At 43.8% G+C, this 21,164-nt stretch overlaps 2 protein-coding genes across 3 annotated transcripts in view; one reads left to right on the plus strand and one right to left on the minus strand.

Annotated features, from left to right (window-relative positions):
• LOC125464974 (stromal membrane-associated protein 2-like) overlaps nucleotides 1–20,875 on the minus strand; it is a 64,348-nt gene extending 43,473 nt beyond the window's left edge. For both annotated transcript variants that reach the window (XM_048557964.2, XM_048557963.2), the window contains exon 1: nucleotides 20,750–20,875. In XM_048557964.2, coding sequence (XP_048413921.1) covers nucleotides 20,750–20,867 — 118 coding nt within the window. In that variant the 5' untranslated portion in view covers nucleotides 20,868–20,875. The remainder of the gene's footprint in view (nucleotides 1–20,749) is intronic.
• Nucleotides 20,876–20,927: 52 nt separating this feature from the next.
• The window catches only part of col9a2 (procollagen, type IX, alpha 2), a 188,009-nt gene continuing 187,772 nt past the window's right edge, over nucleotides 20,928–21,164 (plus strand). The window contains exon 1 of the mRNA XM_048558361.2: nucleotides 20,928–21,077. Coding sequence (XP_048414318.1) covers nucleotides 20,964–21,077 — 114 coding nt within the window. The 5' untranslated portion in view covers nucleotides 20,928–20,963. The remainder of the gene's footprint in view (nucleotides 21,078–21,164) is intronic.

Here is a 21,164-nt window from a genome sequence, read left to right on the forward strand (position 1 = left end):
TTCCTGCTGGTTCATCCAGCAAAAGCAGTGTTCAACGTGAGTGAAAATCATTGGCAGCCTGTTCAAGCAAACAGCAATGCAGGCAAGCCTGATGCTGGACTTGTGTTCAGGCTGACACTTAGCCAAAGACTCGGGAGGCAGTTTGCAATTGGGAATCTGATTTGGGAAGAAATCAGCATTGTGACAATGTAAGAACTGGGCAAAACATCAAGATGCAGAATCTGGCAAACAGCTGCACTATATTTCAGATCAACATTTGCAATATTTATCAGATCAAAAGTATTATGAGAACGTTTCTCTGCTCCAACAGTTTGATGGATAGGATATGAAGAACATGTTGTGAACATAAGTGAATAAAATTGAGTCATACGGTCAGAGGTCTACAGCACAGAAAAAAGTCCTTTGGCCCACTGGGTCTGCACTGGTCAAGAACAACTATTCTAATGGCATTTTCCAGTATTTAGCCCAATGTCTTGTATATCTCGGCAACGCAAGTGGACATCTAAATACTTCTTCATTGTGATGAAGGTTTCTGCCCCTAACACCCTTACAAGCAACAAGTTCCAGATATCCACCATCCTCCGGATGAAAAAGTTTTTCCTCCTGTCTTCCAAAACTCCTGACCCTTACTGTAAGTCTATGCCTCTGATCCCTCCAAAGGAAAAAACTTATGCCCCTTTATGCCCCTCAATTTTATATATTTAAATCATCACCTCCTCCTCCATTTCCTCTATTCCAATGAAAACAACCCCAGTCTGTCTAATCTCTCCCCTTAGGTAAAACTCTCCAGCACAAGCTACTCCTAATAAATCTTCTCTATACTCTCTCCAATGCAATCATATCCCTCCTATAACGTGGATTCCTCAATTGCATACAATACGCTAAGCTGTGGCCGAACTGACATTTTATATTGTTCTATCACAACCTGGCTGCTCTTAAATCCAATGCCTTGACTAATAAAGATAAGTGTGCCTTTGCTTTCTTAACCAGTTTATTAATCTCTCCTGCTGCATTAAAAGACCGGTTGACATGCACACCAAGGTCCTACTGATCCTCAGTGCTTTCCAGCGTCCTATTGTCATCATGCATTCCTTTGCCTTCTTTGTCCTGCTCAAGTGCAACACCTCACACTTGTTGAGATTGAATTCCATTTAGCATGAATCAGCCCACCTGATCAGCTCATCTGTATCCTGTAATCTTCAGCTTATCACCTCACCAAGTTTTGTATCATCTAACCAATCTTCCTACATTCAACTCTAAATCATTTATACATACCACAAACAGCAAGAGCCTCAACACTGATTTCTCTGGAAACCCACAGAACACAGGCTTCCAGTCAGGAAAAATACCCTCGACCATCACCCACTGTTTCCTGCCACTCAACAAATTTTGGACCCAATGTGCCAAATTTGCTTGGATGCCATGGTCTCTAACCTTCGTTACCAGTCTCACAAGTAGGACCTTGGAGGCCTTGCTGAAGTCAAAGTACACTATGATGAAGCACCTACACCAGGTAACCTCTTTGAAAAATTCAATCAAGTTAGTCAGAAATAACCTTTCTTAACAAAACTATGCTAACCACTGTTGCTTAATCTCTGTTTCTCCAAATACAGATTCATTCCGTCCCTCAGATTTGCTTCTAATATAGTTTCCCCACTACTGAGGTTAGGCTGAACGACCTGATCAATCATGCTCTAGACAAGAGGATGGTGGATAATAGCTGGTTAGGCTAAATGAGCCATTGCTGGTCCTATGTTCCTGGAAGCAGAGACATCAGTGAATGAGAAAATGTGTGAACCTGAATAACCACAAGAAATCACAAGTTCACATTCTGAGTCTTCACTGTGCAAGCAGACAACATTGTCACTGATTGTTTTGAAAGGTCAGAAATGAATAGGAAACCAGGTCCTGAGATAATGGGAACTGCAGATGCTGGAGATTCCAAGATAATAAAATGTGAGGCTGGACGAACACAGCAGGCCAAGCAGCATCTCAGGAGCACAAAAGCTGACGTTTCGGGCCTAGACCCTTCATCAGAGAGGGGGATGGGGGGAGGGAACTGGAATAAATAGGGAGAGAGGGGGAGGCGGACCGAAGATGGAGAGTAAAGAAGATAGGTGGAGAGAGTGTAGGTGGGGAGGTAGGGAGGGGATAGGTCAGTCCAGGGCCGCAACTTTCCCCCCACGGTGATCGAGAACGCCCTTGACCGCGTCTCCCGCATTTCCCGCGACACATCCCTCACACCCCGCCCCCGCCACAACCGCCCCAAGAGGATCCCCCTCGTTCTCACACACCACCCTACCAACCTCCGGATACAACGCATTATCCTCCGACACTTCCGCCATTTACAATCCGACCCCACCACCCAAGACATTTTTCCATCCCCTCCCCTGTCTGCTTTCCGGAGAGACCACTCTCTCCGTGACTCCCTTGTTCGCTCCACACTGCCCTCCAACCCCACCACACCCGGCACCTTCCCCTGCAACCGCAGGAAATGCTACACTTGTCCCCACACCTCCTCCCTCACCCCCATCCCAGGCCCCAAGATGACATTCCACATCAAGCAGAGGTTCACCTGCACATCTGCCAATGTGGTATACTGCATCCACTGTACCCGGTGCGGCTTCCTCTACATTGGGGAAACCAAGCGGAGGCTTGGGGACCGCTTTGCAGAACACCTCCGCTCAGTTCGCAAAAAACAACTGCACCTCCCAGTCGCAAACCATTTCCACTCCCCCTCCCATTCTCTTGATGACATGTCCATCATGGGCCTCCTGCACTGCCACAATGATGCCACCCGAAGGTTGCAGGAACAGCAACTCATATTCCGCCTGGGAACCCTGCAGCCATATGGTATCAATGTGGACTTCACCAGTTTCAAAATCTCCCCTTCCCCTACTGCATCCCTCAACCAGCCCAGTTCGTCCCCTCCCCCCACTGCACCACACAACCAGCCCAGCTCTTCCCCCCCACCCACTGCATCCCAAAACCAGTCCAACCTGTCTCTGCCTCCCTAACCGGTTCTTCCTCTCACCCATCCCTTCCTCCCACCCCAAGCCGCACCCCCCGCTACCTACTAACCTCGTCCCACCTCCTTGACCTGTCCGTCTTCCCTGGACTGACCTATCCCCTCCCTACCTCCCCACCTACACTCTCTCCACCTATCTTCTTTACTCTCCATCTTCGGTCCGCCTCCCCCTCTCTCCCTATTTATTCCAGTTCCCTCCCCCCATCCCCCTCTCTGAAGAAGGGTCTAGGCCCGAAACGTCAGCTTTTGTGCTCCTGAGATGCTGCTTGGCCTGCTGTGTTCGTCCAGCCTCACATTTTATTATCCAGGAAACCAGGTCCTGCAGTGTCAATTCTCCCTTGGATGATACTGATTCTTGAAGGGCTGACATTATGAATGTCTCCGGGCAGCACCCAGACAGATCACTCCCTTCAAACAAACCCAAGAGCACTCAGGAATCATGTCCAATACGTCTACACCTTGTTATCTCAGGCTCCAGCATCGGCAGTTCCTACTATCTCTGAGATAATTTTAAGGTGAATGGAGGAAGGTATAGGGGAGATGTCAGAGGTAGTTCTTTACACAAAGAGTGGTGGGTATGTGGAATGCACTGCCAGCAGTGGTAGTGGAGTCAGATACTTTAGAGGCTTTTAAGTGACTCTTGGATAGGCACATGGAGGATAGTAAAATGTAGGGTATGCGGGGTACTTTGATCTTAGGAGGATACCAGGTTGGCACAACATCATGGGCCAAAGGGCCTGTTCTGTTCTATGTTCTATGACTTTCTTCAAAACAGTCAACCAAGCTTAGCCCATAAACTGAACTAGAAATAGCCATTCCATTACCAGCAAGGCTCTAATAGAGTAACTCTAAGCGCATAACAGTCTGATCTTTCCACAAATTCATGTTTTCAAATGAGGGAACAGTGCACATCAACACAAGTCTAACTTGAATGTTCTATTGAGAATTGAGAATGCTAACTATAAACATCAAAGAGACAGTAGAGCAGCTGCCTACACTAGCCATCCAGTGCAAAGTACACATTCAGAAAACTGAATAACAGTCATTCAGCAGAGTTGAGTGGTTTACTATGAAATATATAATACCAACACTGACAGTAGAACATAATAAATAGGAGCAGCAGGCCATTTGGCCCATCAAGAATACGCCAATGAGATTGTGGCTGATCTGATATAGCCTGAACTCCGCTTGCCTGTTTACCCTACATAATCCTTGAATTTTATTTTTTATTCGCTTTGCCACCTGGCCAGTGTCTATTGCCTGTCACTAGTTGCTCGAGAAGGTTGTGGTGAGCTAACTTTCTAAACTGCTGTGGTCCATGTGCTATAGGTAGAAATGTATCAGAACTTCCAAGCAGTAATGTGGTGACACGGCCACGTAGCTTAGAAAGAACATTGCCTACGATACTACCCTAAGGACTTCGTCCTTGTTGAGCAGCTGAGATGAATGACCCACAGCAACCACAATCACCTTCCTTTGTGCTAGCTATGACTTGAAGAGCTTTCCCCACCCTAATTCCCAGTGACTCTAGTTCTGCTAGGACTGCTCAACCTTTCCTTGTAAAATGTCCCATTATTCCAGCAAACATCTAAATGAACTTTTCAAATGTAAGAAGGTCCTTCCTCAAGTAAGATGACTAATAATACTACATAGTATTATGGATGAGGTCTCATATACTGTTGTAGCAAGTCCTTGCTTACTTTTATGTTCTACTTTGGTGAACTCCATTTGTCTTCTTAATTACTACTGAACCTACAGGCCAGTTTTTACATACAAGGATAACCAGAGCCAGACAATGGTTGGGGAACTCAAGGTTCTGCCCAGAACTTAACTGCTGAGAACTGGAAGATTTTAAAACACAGGTCAGCATGGAAATGAAAGAAACAGGTCAATTTGCTAAGTCCAGTTTTCATTGACTTATACTGGCTCTGAGATTCACAATACCTTAAATAAAAGAGACACATCTTTTTGACTAAATTCCTCCACAGAAACTAGACGAAGCAATGGCCATATGGTACTATCACTAGAATAGTAATCCAGAAATTCAAGTATTATTTGGGGATTGGGTTTGAATTCCATCATAACAGATAAAAGTCTGGAACGACAAGTCTAATGATGTCCATGAAACCACTGCCGATTGCTGAAAAATCTCATTGGTTCACTAATGTCCTTCAGTAAGGAAATCTACCATCTTAATCTGACCTACATGTTATTGCAGAAATACAGCACAGTGGTTGACTCTCAACTGCTCTCTGAAATGGCCTAGCAAGCCACTTCCCTGCTGTAACTGGACTGCTGAATAGACTTCTCAGATTTCAAATCTAATCTTGACCTTGTTTTTGTGCGCCTCCTGTACAGTCATAACCTTGTGTGCCTCACCCTGTCTAAGTGCCCTGTGGTCTCTAAGTCCTTGTTTGCTATGACCGCTCTCAAAACAAAACTTTTCACTGTGCTTAGCTGCATGTGACAACAATAAATCAAATCAAATAATTGCCATGAAAAGTCTCAAATGAGCTACCTACAGTACATGGACTGCTGCAGCCCAGGGTAGCAGCTCACCATTATCTTCTCAAAGACAAATTTAAAAAAAGCTTTCGCTCTTCCTATCTCCAACCTGCTTTTGCAAAACACTTCCTCGAATTCACCATTTTTCTCACTGATTTCATGATCATCACCTCCTCATTCTTTTCACCATTGGTAACTTTGCCATACTGAGAACTTTCCCTTCCTCATAGACTCTACAAGCCCTGTCTGACTGGTCAGCTATCTCATTCTGCTCCTCTTTCTTGACAATTATTTTCCTTCATGCTTTAGAGGTTTTTGCAGATGTTGTGGTGTTCTATAATTATAGGTTTAATACAAACCGCTCATCTCCACAGCTTCCTGATTAGAATCTGAAGTATATACTAAACTTTTAATTCATCGCCAAAGATGGAGAGAAATGCTTTGAGATTGCTTGACAAAATACATCATTTGTCTTGCATTCAATGAAGGCTCTAGGACCATTCTCAGAGACCAGCCACGCACTGAGATAATGGAAATGGCTGCCTATTCCTTCAGGGGCTGAGTATCCTCCAGACTCCGTTGCCCATTGAGGAGTCAAGTAATCACAGACATAGCCATAGTCACTGACATTAAGTATATTCAAGGCTGAAACAGACAGATTTTTAATTAGTGAGGGCATCAAGGGTCTTGAGGAAAAGGGGTGTTCAGAATTATTGAAGCAGCCATGATGTCATCGAATGGTGGAGCAGAGTTGAACCAAATAGCTTACTTCCACGTTTACATCTGTACGGGCTTATAGGCACAACAGATAGGTGGCACCTAGCTACTCAGTCACAGAACCTTGAGATGACAGGGTCCACCCTGAACCAATCAAGACTCCATTACTGCCAAGAATCTTGGTTCACTCAGACAAATAGTGAACTAGTGGACAAATCATTTGTTTATATCATTACCAGTGACACCCAATATTAATAAGTAATCTTCAAGGCAAATAACTACTTCAGTTGTTATTTCTTGTTGTTTTCTTATGATCACTCATGCCAAGCCTTAGAGCAAACCTAGCAAAATGAAGCTCGACAAAGTAAACCCTGGAAGAGTGGGCTAGTGGTTGGGTCAGGGCATGGTGACCATGCTTCAGTAAACCATGGAGCAGAAGGTTGGCATCCATTTCTGCCCAGTGATCAAAACACACATCCACATGGAGATTATAGAACAAGTGATTCAAATCACTTCATCGAACCTTGTTCAAATAAAAACAGCTTTTAAAAAAAAATCCTGTCTTCTGAAGCACTCCATAAGACATAGGAGTGGAAGTAAGGCCATTCGGCCATCAAGTCCACTCTGCCATTTAAATCATGGCTGATGGGCATTTCAACACCACTTCCCTGCACTCTCCCCGCAGCCCTTACTTGATTCCTTCTGAGATCAAGAATTTGTCGATGGATGCCTTCAAGGCATCCAAAGTCCCGGCCTCCACTGCACTCCGTGGCAATGAATTTCACAAGCCCTCCACACTCTGGCTGAAGAAATGCCGTCTCATTTCAGTTTTAAATTTACCCCCTCTAATTTTAAGGCTGTGCCCACGGATCCTAGTCTCCTTGCCTAACGGAAACAACTTCCGAGAGTCCACCCCTTCTAAACCATACATTATCTTGTAAGTTTCTATTAGATCTCCCCTCAACCTTCTCAACTCTAAGGAATACAATCCCAGGATCCTTAGTCGTTCATCATATGTTAAACCTACCATTCCAGGGATCATCCGTGTGAATTTCCACTGGACACGCTCCAGGGCTAGTATGTCCTTCCTGAGGAGTGGGGCCCAAAATTGGACACAGTATTCTAAATGGGGCCTAACTAGAGCTTTATAAAGTCTCAGAAGCACATCGCTGCTTTTATATTCCAACCCTCTTGAGATAAACGACACACTCACACCTCTTTGTTACAGGTATCTCCAGTTTCAGTGAGGGAAAGGCTGCAATGACCTTTTGGGCAAATTGAAAATAACAAGATTATTGTTGGACTGTACAGACCGTACAGCTCTGTCTGAATCATACCCCAAACCATGGAATGCTGACTCAACATTACAATATTGGATTGACCTTTCCATAGAATACCAGAACAATTTTTGGAATGCTTCATGATTCAGCATCATGTTGTCTTTCAGTAAACATTCAAAGCTTCAGTGAAGTGGGAAAAGATTTTAGACAGCATCAAAAGCACGCTCAGGTGAGCAGAGAATACTAAAACCCTCAAACATGAGCAATCACGAACTTGCCAACTATAACCTCCAACTCCGTGAGACTGAGTGAGCTGCAGAATCACTGTAGTGTTGCCTGACATTGCATATGGTGGAAGATTTTTTGCAAAGAAGGCTGAAGTAAACAAAATAATTTACCCATCATACAAACAGCTCACATAGGACCTCATATTAAAAACAGAAAGTGCTAGAGGAACTCAGCAGGTCTGGCCACATCTGAAGAGACAGAAACAAGGCTAATATTGCAAATCCAATTATATTCCTTCAGAACTAGATTCTCTGTTCAGAGATGCTTCCATCACTGCTCAGTTTTTCTTCAGCAATTTTAGTTTATATTTCAGACCTCCAGGTGCTGCAGTATTTTTCTTTGACCTAATGTGAAAGTGCTGGAGGGAACTTGCTGTTTTACATTGAGGTACACATCTGTGAGAAATGCAAAGAATTTCACAGAGCTGAGCAAGAGATAGTGACATTTGCTAGGGCTGGGGGAAGAGAACTTACAATGCAAGTGGAAGTGAAAGTAAAGGAGGAATGAGCAATGGGAAGGAATTTAGGAAATTGCTCAGGTGAATAAGGCAAGTGGGTGAATTAGGAGACTCTACAGGTTACGGATACTTCTGAACTGAAAGATGAGATGAGTCAGAGAATAACAACTGAAGATGATGAAATCCACAAAGTGATTATACTTCAGAAAGCAGTGGTAACGTAATGAGTCTTTTGAGGTAGTAAAGAATGAGAAGGATACCCTTAGACTACAAAGGATGTAGATTGGCTGGTCAGATGGCCAGATCAGTGGCAAACAGAATTCAGTCCCAGTAAATGCGAGGTGATGCACTTGGGCAAGACAACAAGACAAAGGAACACATGAAGAACATTAGGACCCTGGAAAGCACTGAGGATCAGAGGACCTTAAAAGTATTCCATTCCTTTAGTGTTGGAGCTGTATAAAACATTAATTCGTTCACAACTAGATGATTGTGTGCAGTTCTGGCAACATTATAGGACGGATGTGACTGTCACAGGCAGCATGCAGAGAACATTTACCAGGGTGTTACCTGGGCTGGAGAACTTTCATTATGAAGAAAGATTGGACAAACTGGGGTTATTTTCTTATATTGAGAGGAACATGATTAAGATGTATAAAATTATGAAGGGCATTGATAGAGTAAATAGGAAGAAACTTTTTCCCCTGATGGAGGGAATAGAGGGCATAGCTTTAAGATCAGGGTAAGATGATTAAGAGGATAGGCAAGGAAAACTTTTCGTATCCAGGGGGTTGTTGGAAATCTGGAACACTGTCTGAGAGGGTGGTTTCAGCAGAAACCATAACATTGAAGCAGTTTTTAGATGTATACCTCAAGTGCACAAGGCTATGGGCTAAGCGCTGGGAAACTGGGTTTAGAATAGTTAGGCCGCTGTTTTTGACTGGTGTGGAAACGAAGGGCTTGAAGGCCTTCTTCTGACTGTTTCTGACGATGACGAATAATCCAGAACTCCAGGTGAATGTTTTGGGGACATCGGTTCAAAACTCTCCATGACAGATGGTGAAATTCAAATTGAAGAAAAACCTTGATTCAAAAGCTAGTCTAAGTGCAACCCCAAAAGCTTGTCTGGTCCACTAAGGCAAGGAAATCTGGTATTCTAACCTGACCTAGCTAACATGTCTCCAGACCTACCGTAATGTGATTACTACTCTCTGAAATGGCTAAAAGATCTGATCAGTTCAGAGACACCGCGGGTGGGCAATGCAGAATTAGGCAGGAAGCAGAAATTGTGTACCAAGTTGTGTCAGACCCGAAGGTTATTATTGTGGGTTATGGGAGGTGTTTGAAATTATGGCTTGCAGTTTGGTGATGTTGAAATTGCAGGGCATCCACATCAAAGCTAGTAAGGTGACTGTAAAATAAGCTAACAGTCTCAAGGTCAGAGAAGCTTCCACGACATACTTGTATAGTCTTTTCTTCTGATCTGCCCCAGTCAGGTTCTATCCATTGCTGCTGGCTGGACTGCATTTTCTGCTATCTTCTGCTTCACCATCATAATTCACACAAGAAGATTACATGGTTTGGGGTGGGGGGGGGGGGGGGGAGAGGCAGAACGAATCAGGTGCTTTCAATATGCAGTCAATTGCAACACCTTCAGCTAAAACCACAACTCTCTGGAACCTGCACTTGTAAATCTATTGATTAAACTTCTCAAAAAGATTCCAACTGATGGCCCAGCGCCAACATTCAGCCAGAACAGTGCACAATGTAATCATTGCAACAGTATTTTGTATCGTTGGAACATGCAGCAAATTTGGTTTGCAGGGATTCCTAGAAAAATACTAGTGTAAAACCTCATAGATAGAACATAGAACATTACAGCACAGTACAGGCCCTTCGACCCTTGATGTTGTGCCGACCTGTCATACCGATCTCAAGTCCATCTAACCTACACTATTCCATGTACGTCCATATGCTTATCCAATGACGAAGTTGGCGAATCTACTACCGTTGCAGACAAAGCGTTCCATTCCCTTACTACTCTCTGAGTAAAGAAACTACCTCTGACATCTGTCCTATATCTTTCACCCCTCAATTTAAAGCTATGCCCCCTCGTGCTTGCCGCCACCATCCTAGGAAAAAGGCTCTCCCTACCCCCCTATCTAACCCTCTGATTATTTTATATGTTTCAATTAAGTCACCTCTCAACCTTCTTCTCTCTAACGAATACAGCCTCAAGTCCCTCAGCCTTTCCTTGTAAGACCTTCCCTCCATGCCAGGCAATATCCTAGTAAATCTCCTCTGCACCCTTTCCAAAGCTTCCACATCCTTCTTATAATGCAGTGACCAGAACTGTACGCAATACTCCAAGTGCGGCCGCACCAGAGTTTTGTACAGCTTCACCATAACCTCTTGGTTCCGGAACTCGATCCCTCTATTAATAAAAGCTAAAACACTGTATGCTTTTATTAATAGAGGGATCGATGTGGGGAAAGAGCATAAAATGTATCCCATATTAAAAGTGCCATTGCCAACAAATTTTTAATTCCCATCTGGCCATGGGGAAAGTGCCACAGGACTGGAGGATGACAAACGTAGTTCCACTTTTCAAGAAGGGTGGTAGAGATGTACCACAAAATTACAGACCAGTCAGTCTCTCACCAGGTTAAGGAAATTACCAGAGAAAATTCTGAAGGAGCAAATTAATGCTCACTTGGAAAGGCATGGGTGAATTAGGGATACTCAGAACGGCTTTGTCAGAGGGAGGTTACTCCTAACAAAATTCATTATAATTTTTTGAAAACGTGATCAAGTGTGTGGATGAGGGAAGTTCAACTGATGAAGGGTCTAGGCCCGAAACGTCAGCTTTTGTGCTCCTGAGATGCTGCTTGGCCTGCTGTGTTCGTCCAGCCTCACATTTTATTATCTTGGAATCTCCAGCATCTGCAGTTCCCATCATCTCTGAAGTTCAACTGATGTAGCTTACGTGAAGTTTAGCAAAGGTTTTGACATGGTCCCACGTGGAAGACTGTTTGAGAAGGTTAAGGCAACACAGAATTGAGGGAAATTTGGTGAGATGGATCAGAAACTGGCTAAGTAAGAAGACACAAAGGAGTTAACACGGTGTGAAGCTGGATGAACACAGCAGGACAAGCAGCATCAGAGGAGCAGGAAAGTTTGACATTTCGGGTTGGGACCCTTCAGAAAATTCTAAAGGAGGGTCCTGACCCGAAACATCAAACTTTCCTGCTCGGCCTGCTGTGTACATCCAGCTTCACACCGTGTTATCTCAGATTCTCCAGCATTGGCAGTTCCTACTATCTCAGATACAAAGGGGAGATGTAGAAGGCTGTTCGCGTGACTGGAGGTCGATGTCAAGCAGTGTACCACAAGAATCAGTATTGGGACCCCTATTGTATGTTATACATATAAAAGATAAAGATGAAAATGTGGGGGTGAACATTCAGCAAATTTGTAAATAGCACCAAGATTGGTAGTGTGGTTAATGGCAAAGGAGGTGGTTGCAGGTTACAGGAGGATAAAGATGGGTTGATAAAATGTGCAGATCAGTGGCAGATGGAATTTACCCTTGATAAGTGCAAGGTGATGAGTATTTAATGAATCGCAGAAGACTGGATAGCTTTGAGGAACAAAAGGGATAATTACTCAGATTCCTAAGTTGGCAGAGCCAACTGATGGCCCAGTTGGCTGGGCCATCAGTTGGAATAGGATGATTGAGAAAGTGTATGAGACCCTGGGTTTCAACAGTTGCGGCATAGAGCAAGGTGGTAACCTGGAAGCTGTAGAGAACATCGGTTAGGCTGCAGTTAGGGAACCGCGCGCAGTTCTGGTTACTGCACTACAGGAAGGAAGTGACAGCACTGCAGTGGGTACACAGGAGGTTCACCAGCATGCTGCCTGGGATGGAGAAATTGAGCTATAACAAGAGGCTAGATAGGCTTTGATTGTTTTCCTTCGAACAGAGAAGATTGAGGAGGAACATGATTGAGGCATATAATAAGGGGTATTGAGAACGTGAATAGAAAACAGCAGGTCCCCTTGGTTGAGGGGTCAATCACGACAGAGCATAGTTTTAGGGTAAGGAACAGGAAATTGAGAGCAGTTTGGAAAAACAACTTTTTCACTCAGATGGTGGAAATCTGGAACACACTGCCTGGGAAGGTATGGAGGCCAGAAACCTTAGCACTTCAAATATCAAATAACATTCAAGGATATGGGATAAATGTGGGAAATTGGGATTAGACCACCTAAAGTGGCAGGTGTGTGGGTGCAAACTTGAGAGGCCGAAGGGCCTTTTCTGCATTGTATGAATCTATTAATCTATGAATTTGCGAACAGCAAGCTCTCTTTATGATGGATCTGTACCTGAAATATGGCGATGGAGAAGGTTCCTCAGCTGGAGTTCATTCACTTCAACGGTTTCATTTCTATCTCATTTTGTCTTGCTTCCCCTCTACTTGCCACCATTCCTCAGATAGCATCAGTGGTGGAGAGCTGAGCAAGCTTGAGGAAGCCCAGCGTGGACTCCCTGCTTTAGAAGAGCTATAATTCTGAACTTACTACTTTATTTCCTTATTTTTCTAATTTATATCCAAGATTTTGCATCTGGATATCTTTGTACCTCAGCTGGCACCAGAAATAGCGACTTTGTACACTTTTGCTGCACTTGTATATCCCTGTACTTGAATACAATAAAACCTAATTTGAATTCCACTTGTTACAAACAATGACACGATATGACTGGATAATCTTGCAGTCACACCAACTGAGCTTTAAATACTGACCCAGGGATACGGAGGAGAATTTCTCACTCTCCTTTGAACAGCAATGAAATCTTTCATCAACCCCCTCTCTGAGATGTCAGACAGCAAAACGTCCCATTCAAAACACGCCTTTGCCAACAGTGCAGCACTTCCTCAAGAGTAAACTGAAGTCTCAGTCAAGATTTCATGCTTAAGTCCCTGAAAGCATCAACCATCCGACTCAGAAGAGTATGCTATCCACTGAGCAATAGTTGACAGTTTATTTCCAAGCGCAGAATCTGGTGGATTTATTTTGTTGTGAAAGAACTATCTAAAAGGGAGGCAATGGCCGAGGGTATTATCGCTGGACTGTTGATCCAGAGACCCAGATAACATTCTGGGGATCTGGGTTCGAATCCCGCCATGGCAGATGGTGAAATTTGAATTCAATAAATATCCGGAATTAGGAATCTAATGATGACTATGAATCTATTGTCGATTGTCAGAAAAACCCACCGAGTTCAATAATGTCCATTAGGGGAGGAAACTGCTACCCTTACCTGGTCTGGCCTACACATGACTTCAGGCCTGCAGCAATGCGGTGGACTCTTAAACCGCCCTCTGGGCAATTAGGGATGGGCAATCAATGCTGCCTAGTCAGCAATGCCCTCATCCCGTGAGTGAATAAAGAAGAGAAAAAAAATCCCATTTGGCTGCAACAATGGACCAATTGTGCAGGTTATGCTAATTGTAAAGTATAAAAGGTTGATAATAGAAACCAGCTCCAGGGCCTGTGATGTGTGAATACATTCATAAGCAGGAAACTGGAAAGGGAAGAGATTATGGGAACTGCAGATGCTGGAGAATCCAAGATAATAAAATGTGAGGCTGGATGAACACAGCAGGCCAAGCAGCATCTCAGGAGCACAAAAGCTGACGTTTCGGGCCTAGACCCGAAATGTCAGCTTTTGTGCTCCTGAGATGCTGCTTGGCCTGCTGTGTTCATCCAGCCTCACATTTTATTAATTGGAAAGGGAAGACTGTTTGCCACAAACTCGCCAACACAACAAACCCTTAAGAATGCAACACTGATCACTCAGCCTCAGAGACCAGGAAGAATCCCAGTAACTTATTCAATCTCAACTCTAAGAATACCAAAGAAATCACTAATTTGCAAGGATATATAATTTTTAGCACATGGAGAGATTGTGCAATTATATTCCTGTAAACGCCAGAAAGATCTCATATTTATTGGCGATAAATTGCAGAATTTGAGGGATTAGGAAACCACCTTTCTGCCTGTTGTGTCTTGAAGGTGAATAAAAAGGCAAAAAAAAGGCCAACAGCGCTAGTTCCCAAGGTCAGACAAGCACAACCACCTGCAAGCTCCCATCCAAACTTAGAATTACATCAGCATTTCTTCACTGCCAAAATCTTGGAAGTGCCTCAATAACAGCACTGTAGGTGCACACACATCACAAGGACTGCAGTGGTTCAAGAAGCTCACTGTCATCTACTTCAGAGCAATTAGGGATTAGAGCAATAAATGCTGGCTTGGCCAGCAACACGCACATTCAAAGAAATAAAAACTTCACACCTGGTCAAACTTCACCTTGTTATGTTATAATCAATCCCATCCCAATTTCAACAGAAATAATAGCACACTAGTGCTAAACTAAACCTCCGATTCACTTTCAACCTGAGCCTGATGGGCTTTTAGGCATAGTGGTCACTGTAGACAGAACACTGACTTCAAATCCCGAATGTAGAGCTGCTCAAAAGCAGCAAATCAGATCATAAAAACATTGGAACTGAACAAAAAATAGAACCTCTGGGTTCAGGTTTGTTCTTTGGTCAGAGGCAAGTGCTTGGCCTCTTCAGTCCATCAGTTCATCTTTATCATCCTGACCATCACATTAAATGATTACGGTATTGTCATCAGTCCCTATGGAGAAATGTCCAAAAGACCTAGATGAGGCGAGGAAATCTCTGGAGAATTCTGAGAATCACAGACTAAAAATTGCAAACCATCCTACATTAACCACATTGTGTCTCTAATTGCTCAGAATCTTTATTCCAATTTGTATTTTCTTAAATAAATCCGTATAATTTGGTATTTAAGTGAATTACTGATCGTTTGCACTGTCTCTTTCTGGAATCCATTTCACAGGTTAATTCCTCACTCACCAAAGTAACATTTTGCAGATTACATTTCAAACTCAGGCCATAACCTCTTCATTCCATTGCTCTAGACAAGGTGTAATAACTAGTTTGGTCCACAATATCTACTCATTGTAAGTTAGAAAGAGCACTCCTATCAATAAGCAATGAAAGAAAAGCATACTTTTCTAATTGTGCTTTCCATTAAGAGTGATCACAGACTTTCCACCACTTGTGGCCACACTTGCATCTAGTGATACATGGAAAACATACACCAGGGTAATGAATTATTGAACACAGAAACAAAAGCTTGAACATCTGTGAACACCTGACATCAAAGGCTAAGTTACAGCCTGTAACTGAGGCAGACAGTGTTCACCATTTGTCAAAATTTTTGGAGGCTGCATTATCGTGGAGAACAGGCTCATGTCAGAGGTCAGACAGTTCCTGCATTGTTCTATTGAGAACAGAGAGGCTCCTCACAGCTAGCGTGGTGCTGGTAAATGCGCTGAGCAATTACGCAGCAATCTTGAAAGTTCAGTGATCTCTCCCCATGAAAGTGGTCACCAGAATTAATCACACTGTAGCAGGATAAGATGCAGCCACAAATCTAATTTAAAAAATGGGTTTCAAAAATCTCAGAGCTCATACTTTGACTATGGAAATACTTTTCAGAATCAGCTGCACAGTCTTCACAGTGTCCTTGCCTCAAATCCTTCATTTCTACTGAAAATAGAGTCCAACGCAAAGGGAATGCTGCACTCTCATGACTTTGTCTAATACTGTGGTCCTGTTCTGCCCTCTTCATATCGATGACAAGGATTTCACAACATTATTTGAAGAACAGCAGCTGAATTCTCTTCACTGTCCTGATAGAGTGGCCTGGATTTTGGTGCACAGAGGACAATTCACAAGTTTGCAAATGACAATAAACTTGGAAGAACTGTAAACTGAGAGGAGGACAGTTGGAGCTCCAAAATGACATTGACAGTTGGCAGATGAGTTTCAATGCACAGAAGTGTGAGGTCTGAACTTTGGTTGGAAGAACACAGAGACACAAAAAGGGGTGGCACGGTGGCTCAGTGGTTAGCACTGCAGCCTCACAGCACCAGGGACCCAGGTTTGATTCCACCCTCCGGCGACTGTCTGAGTGGAGTTTGCACATTCTCTCCATGTCTGCATGGGTTTCCTCCGGGTGCTCCGATTTCCTCCCACAGTCCAAAAATATGCAGGCTAGGTGGATTGGCCATATTAAATTGCGCATGTTGTCAGGGATGTTGGGGTTAGAGATGGGGAAATGCAGGGGTAGGTAGGGGAATGAGTCAGGGTGCGATGCTTTTCAGAGGGGGGTGTGGGCTTGTCAGGATGAATTGCCTGTTTCCACACTGTAGGGTTCTATGATTCCATGAAAATGGAGGGTACAATTCTAAAGGGAGTGCAGGAGCAGAAGTACCAAGTGTACGTGGTTAAAGATCAATGAAGGACAGGTGGAGAGAGCAGTCAATAAAGCATACAGGGCTCTCGGCTTTATTAATAGAGTCCGAGGGTACAAGAGAAAGGAGGTGATCTTGAACTTGTGCAGGACACTTATTATACCTCAGCTGGAGTATTGTGTACAATTGGTGAGCATCACCTTATAGGAACATATATAGAGTGCAGAAGCAATTTACAAGAATGGTTCCAGGAATCAGAAACTTCATTTATGAAGACTGATTGGTAAAAGGTAGGAGGTAGAACTGTTCTCCTTGGAGGGAGGAAGGCTGAGAGGAGGTCATAAGTGGGCTGGGAAAAACAGACAGAGTGAAGCTATTCACATTTGTAAAATAAACAAGAACAATTGATTTAAAGTGGTGCGCAAATGAAGCAAGGGCAATGTGATAAAAGAACCATTTTTACACAGTGAGTCATTAGGGTATGGAATACTCTGCCCCTAAACACAGTACAGGCAGATTCAATTGAAGCATTCCAGAAGGTATTGGATGTTTTGTTTTGTATAGTAATGGTGTGCAGGGATATGGGGAACAAAGCAGGACATTGGCAATTGATAACTGAGCTGATGCATGTATGTTGGACCACATGGCATCATTCTGCACCCTAATAATTCTGTGATTCTGTAACAATACTTATCCCTGAACCAAAACCTCAAAAAAACTATTCATTTACATATACTGTTTGTGGGAACCTTGCTGTGAACAAATTGGTTGAGTGTTCCTCTGGGAGGCATTGAGGGAAGACTGACTGGATTCTCAGAGATCACAGTTAAATTATCTGTCAACACACACAGCTTGCCTTGGATTGACAGCGATTAAGGGGTCAATCACTAGAACAAAGCCTTAGGAAGATGGTGACATTCATTGTTGTTCGTTAATTCAAATTAGCTGGATTTCTCAAAATAATTTCAGAAACAACATTAGGACCATTTTTAAGTAATTAAAGGCACAACATGGTTCAGATGAGATGTTAAACCTCACTTGCCCTCACAGGGAAAAGGCACTATCTCCAGCCAATATTTATTCCCCAATCAACACCACCAAAACAGGTTATCTGGTCATCATTGCACTGTGGTAGCTTGGTGTCACAAATTGGCTACTTAGTCCCTTACATTACAACAATGATTATCATTATCATAATGATATTCATTATCTAACAGGATGGAGTATTCCAAAAAAATGAATTGTTTTACATAAATGCAACTCTATTCTTACTTCAGATATAACAGAGATGGCTGTACACATCTACAGATGGACGTTCTCACATTCCTTCAATGATAAAAGCAAAATATTAAAAGTCAATTTGAACACAGACTGATGTACTTAATGAGACTTCAGTAGCATAAATCCACCTTCCTGTCAGTTCCTGGCTGCTGAGATCCCTCACATTATTAACAAACATCATTTCCTTTCCATAATGAAGGTGTTGCTCCTGAATTTCATACCGATTACTTGATGAATAATACTGAGCTTGGCATCACTCCAATCCCCTCCCAGTGACGACACCAAGAGCTGTCCCTTGCCCTGTTCGTCATTCTATTTCCTCCTTTCCGATCTACTTTCAATCCACTGGGAGTGTTTCCATTGCCTCCAATAGTTCACTGGTACCTCATTCAAGCAGCCAGGAATCTTTTCTTGGCTTGCGCTAGGCCTGGCAGTGAACTGACAAACTGGACCACATGAAGCTGTATTGATGTATATTCACAGATCATTAATTAGAGAATCATTAATCATAGAATCCCTAAAATGTGGAAATAGGCCCTTCAGCCCAACAAGTCCGCACCAAACCTCAGTGCATCCCACTCAGACCCATCCCCCTATAACCCACCTAAATCGACACCTCACTGAACACTACAGGAAATTTAGCATGGTCAATCCACCTAATCTGCACATCTTTGAGAGGAAACAGGAGCACCCGGAGGACACCCACACAGAGAACGTGCAAACTCCAAACAGACAGTCTTCTGAGGAAGGAATCGAACCCGGGTCCCTGATGCTGACAGGCAGCAGTACCACCCCAATCAGTATGGACAGGTTATTATTTCATATTAAAGGTGTACGAGATCCCCAGGTACGCTGACAAGGGGAAACAGTCCCATCCCCAACCAACTGGGTTTGTCTTCAGTTTTTACTGCTTTAAAGACAAAAAGGATGGAAAATGTATTAACTGTGACAATATTTCAATGTATCTTCCAGACCCACCAACCCTTCCACGTCGAAGCGTAAAGGCAGTGGATAAATGGGAACACATCACCCGTAATATCCCTTCTAAGCGCCTCACCATCCTGACTTGGATATATATCACCATTCCTTCATGATCTCAGAGTCAAAACCCCAGAAGCTCCCTTCTTAACATTACTTGTGTATGTACCTGAACCACACAGACTGCAGTGGTTTATGAAGACAGCTAATGACTACCTTTTTCAGGATGAGCAATAAACAAGAATCTATTCCGAGACAGACATCCTGAGAAGGAAAGAGAATACTTTGCCCAGAAGGAAATCCTCACACCATTGTCTATTTTTCAAAGTCAGTCTACGATAGCAAATAAAAAGTGATTGCACATTTAAAGTCACTCAGAAGGAAATCAGAAAAAGGAAGTGAAATACGAAGCTTGTTAAGAGATGCTGAAGGCCAGAGCCTGACAGAGAGTGCAAGAATCTTGGATTCCAATTTGTCAGTCAAAACTACCATTGCAACAGAAGTGACATTGCAGAATCAAATCTACTCCCTAATCTGGCCTGGAGCAGAACACTGAGTGAACAGAGGTTACACCGTTAAACCGAGCCTGGGTGTTTGCAAACTGGCCTTGTACACTTGCGCAATCTCACTAACAAAGTTCTTGCAACCCTTCCTGGTAGCACATCAGTGACATGATATCACTGCCCTCTTCCAAGAAACAGAGGAAATAGAGTGCAATGTCTCACCCTGTTTTTATGTTCAGATGTCACAAACTCTGGGATATGTGCCAATTCTACAAAACATCCTTAATCACCTTCATGCAATGGGTAGAGTAAACCCTAAAACATGATTTCTTCCAGACAGTCCTGGGCTTCTGAATTCACAAACCTTCCATCAGCAAATGTTCTGTCAGAAGTTAAAATCCCAAACAAAATTACACAGTACCTGGGGGCATAAACCAGGTTGACAACTCTGATTCTCTGAAGTGGTAGCTTGCAATAATAACAAAAAGAACTGTGGATGCTGTAAACCAGGAACAAAAACAGAAGTTGCTGTTAAAGCTCAGCACGTCTGGTAGCTTCTGTGAAGAAAAAAAAAATCAAGAGCAAACGTTTTGGGTCCAATTCCGAGGAAGGGGGTCACCGGACCCAAAACATTAACTGACTTTTTCTTCACAGCTGCTGCCAGGCCTGCTGAGCTTTTCCAGCAACATCTGTTTTTGTGGCAGTTTACAACATCCAGCATGGGCCAGCAATAAGTTGGCTGTGCTGTGTGCTAGTGAAAGGGTGCACCTGATACACTCAGTGTGACAAATAAAAAACGTACAGAAAAGGCACTTTGTGGAAGGCCATGGCCGAAAAAGAAACAAGGAAATTACCCAAAACTTTATTCCAAAAGCCCAGCAGCCTTGTTAAGTACACTCCCAAGTCCACCCAAGTTCAATTCTGAAGTTTATGGGACAAATTTACCGGAGTTACCGAAGCCAGATCAGCAATCTATGAGCTGCGAGATTATGGCAGGGCATTCCCAATTACGCAGCTAATAAATCTACTTCCTCCTCAGAGCCAGTCGAAAACAAATGTACACATCTCCTGGCAATGAAGCAGAAGCCAACAGCAGCAAAGGAGCCAGTTAATGACAACTGAACGTACAGACACTGGGACAGTCCGGAACTTCACTGCGGACACAATGGAGGAGCGCTCCCTCACTGAGACAGGGCTATAACAGCGGCTCGGGCCAGCACTGATAGCCCGGGGGGGAAGCCCAGTCCTCCCGGTCTCTCTACAGTACGAGGTCCTCAGCCCAGCTGGAGCCCGGATCATTCGGCAAAGGAAGGCCTCGCCGCCAGGATCCGCCCAGACCCCGCCCGGCCCTCGTACCTCGGCTGCCGCAGTCCGCACACTCCCGGCTGTCGAGCAGCATCTCCCCAAGTATCTCTTGGTGCCTTTCATTTTGCCGCTGTTGCCGCTCCCGTTCCGCCCGGGTCGCCATCTTCATCGGAGGAGGAGGAGGGGGGGGGGGGGAAAGGGGAGAAAACCGGAAACCGGAAGTACTTTCCGAGTCAGGGGAGCACTTCCGGGGAGGCGGGACCTGATGGAGGCTGGTGTTGAACTGGGAGGGGAAAGGTCAGGAATCACAGCAAACCAGGTCAGAGTCCAACAGGGTTCTTGGAAAACACAGGCTTTCAAAGCGCTGCTCCTTCATCAGGTGAGGTGTATCTACAAAGTACACTCACCCTATAAATTTGTATATATGTACATGTATATGTGTGTTTGTATGTATACGTGTGTGTGA

Source organism: Stegostoma tigrinum, chromosome 24 (genome assembly GCF_030684315.1).
Source record: "Stegostoma tigrinum isolate sSteTig4 chromosome 24, sSteTig4.hap1, whole genome shotgun sequence".
Taxonomy (NCBI): domain Eukaryota; kingdom Metazoa; phylum Chordata; class Chondrichthyes; order Orectolobiformes; family Stegostomatidae; genus Stegostoma; species Stegostoma tigrinum.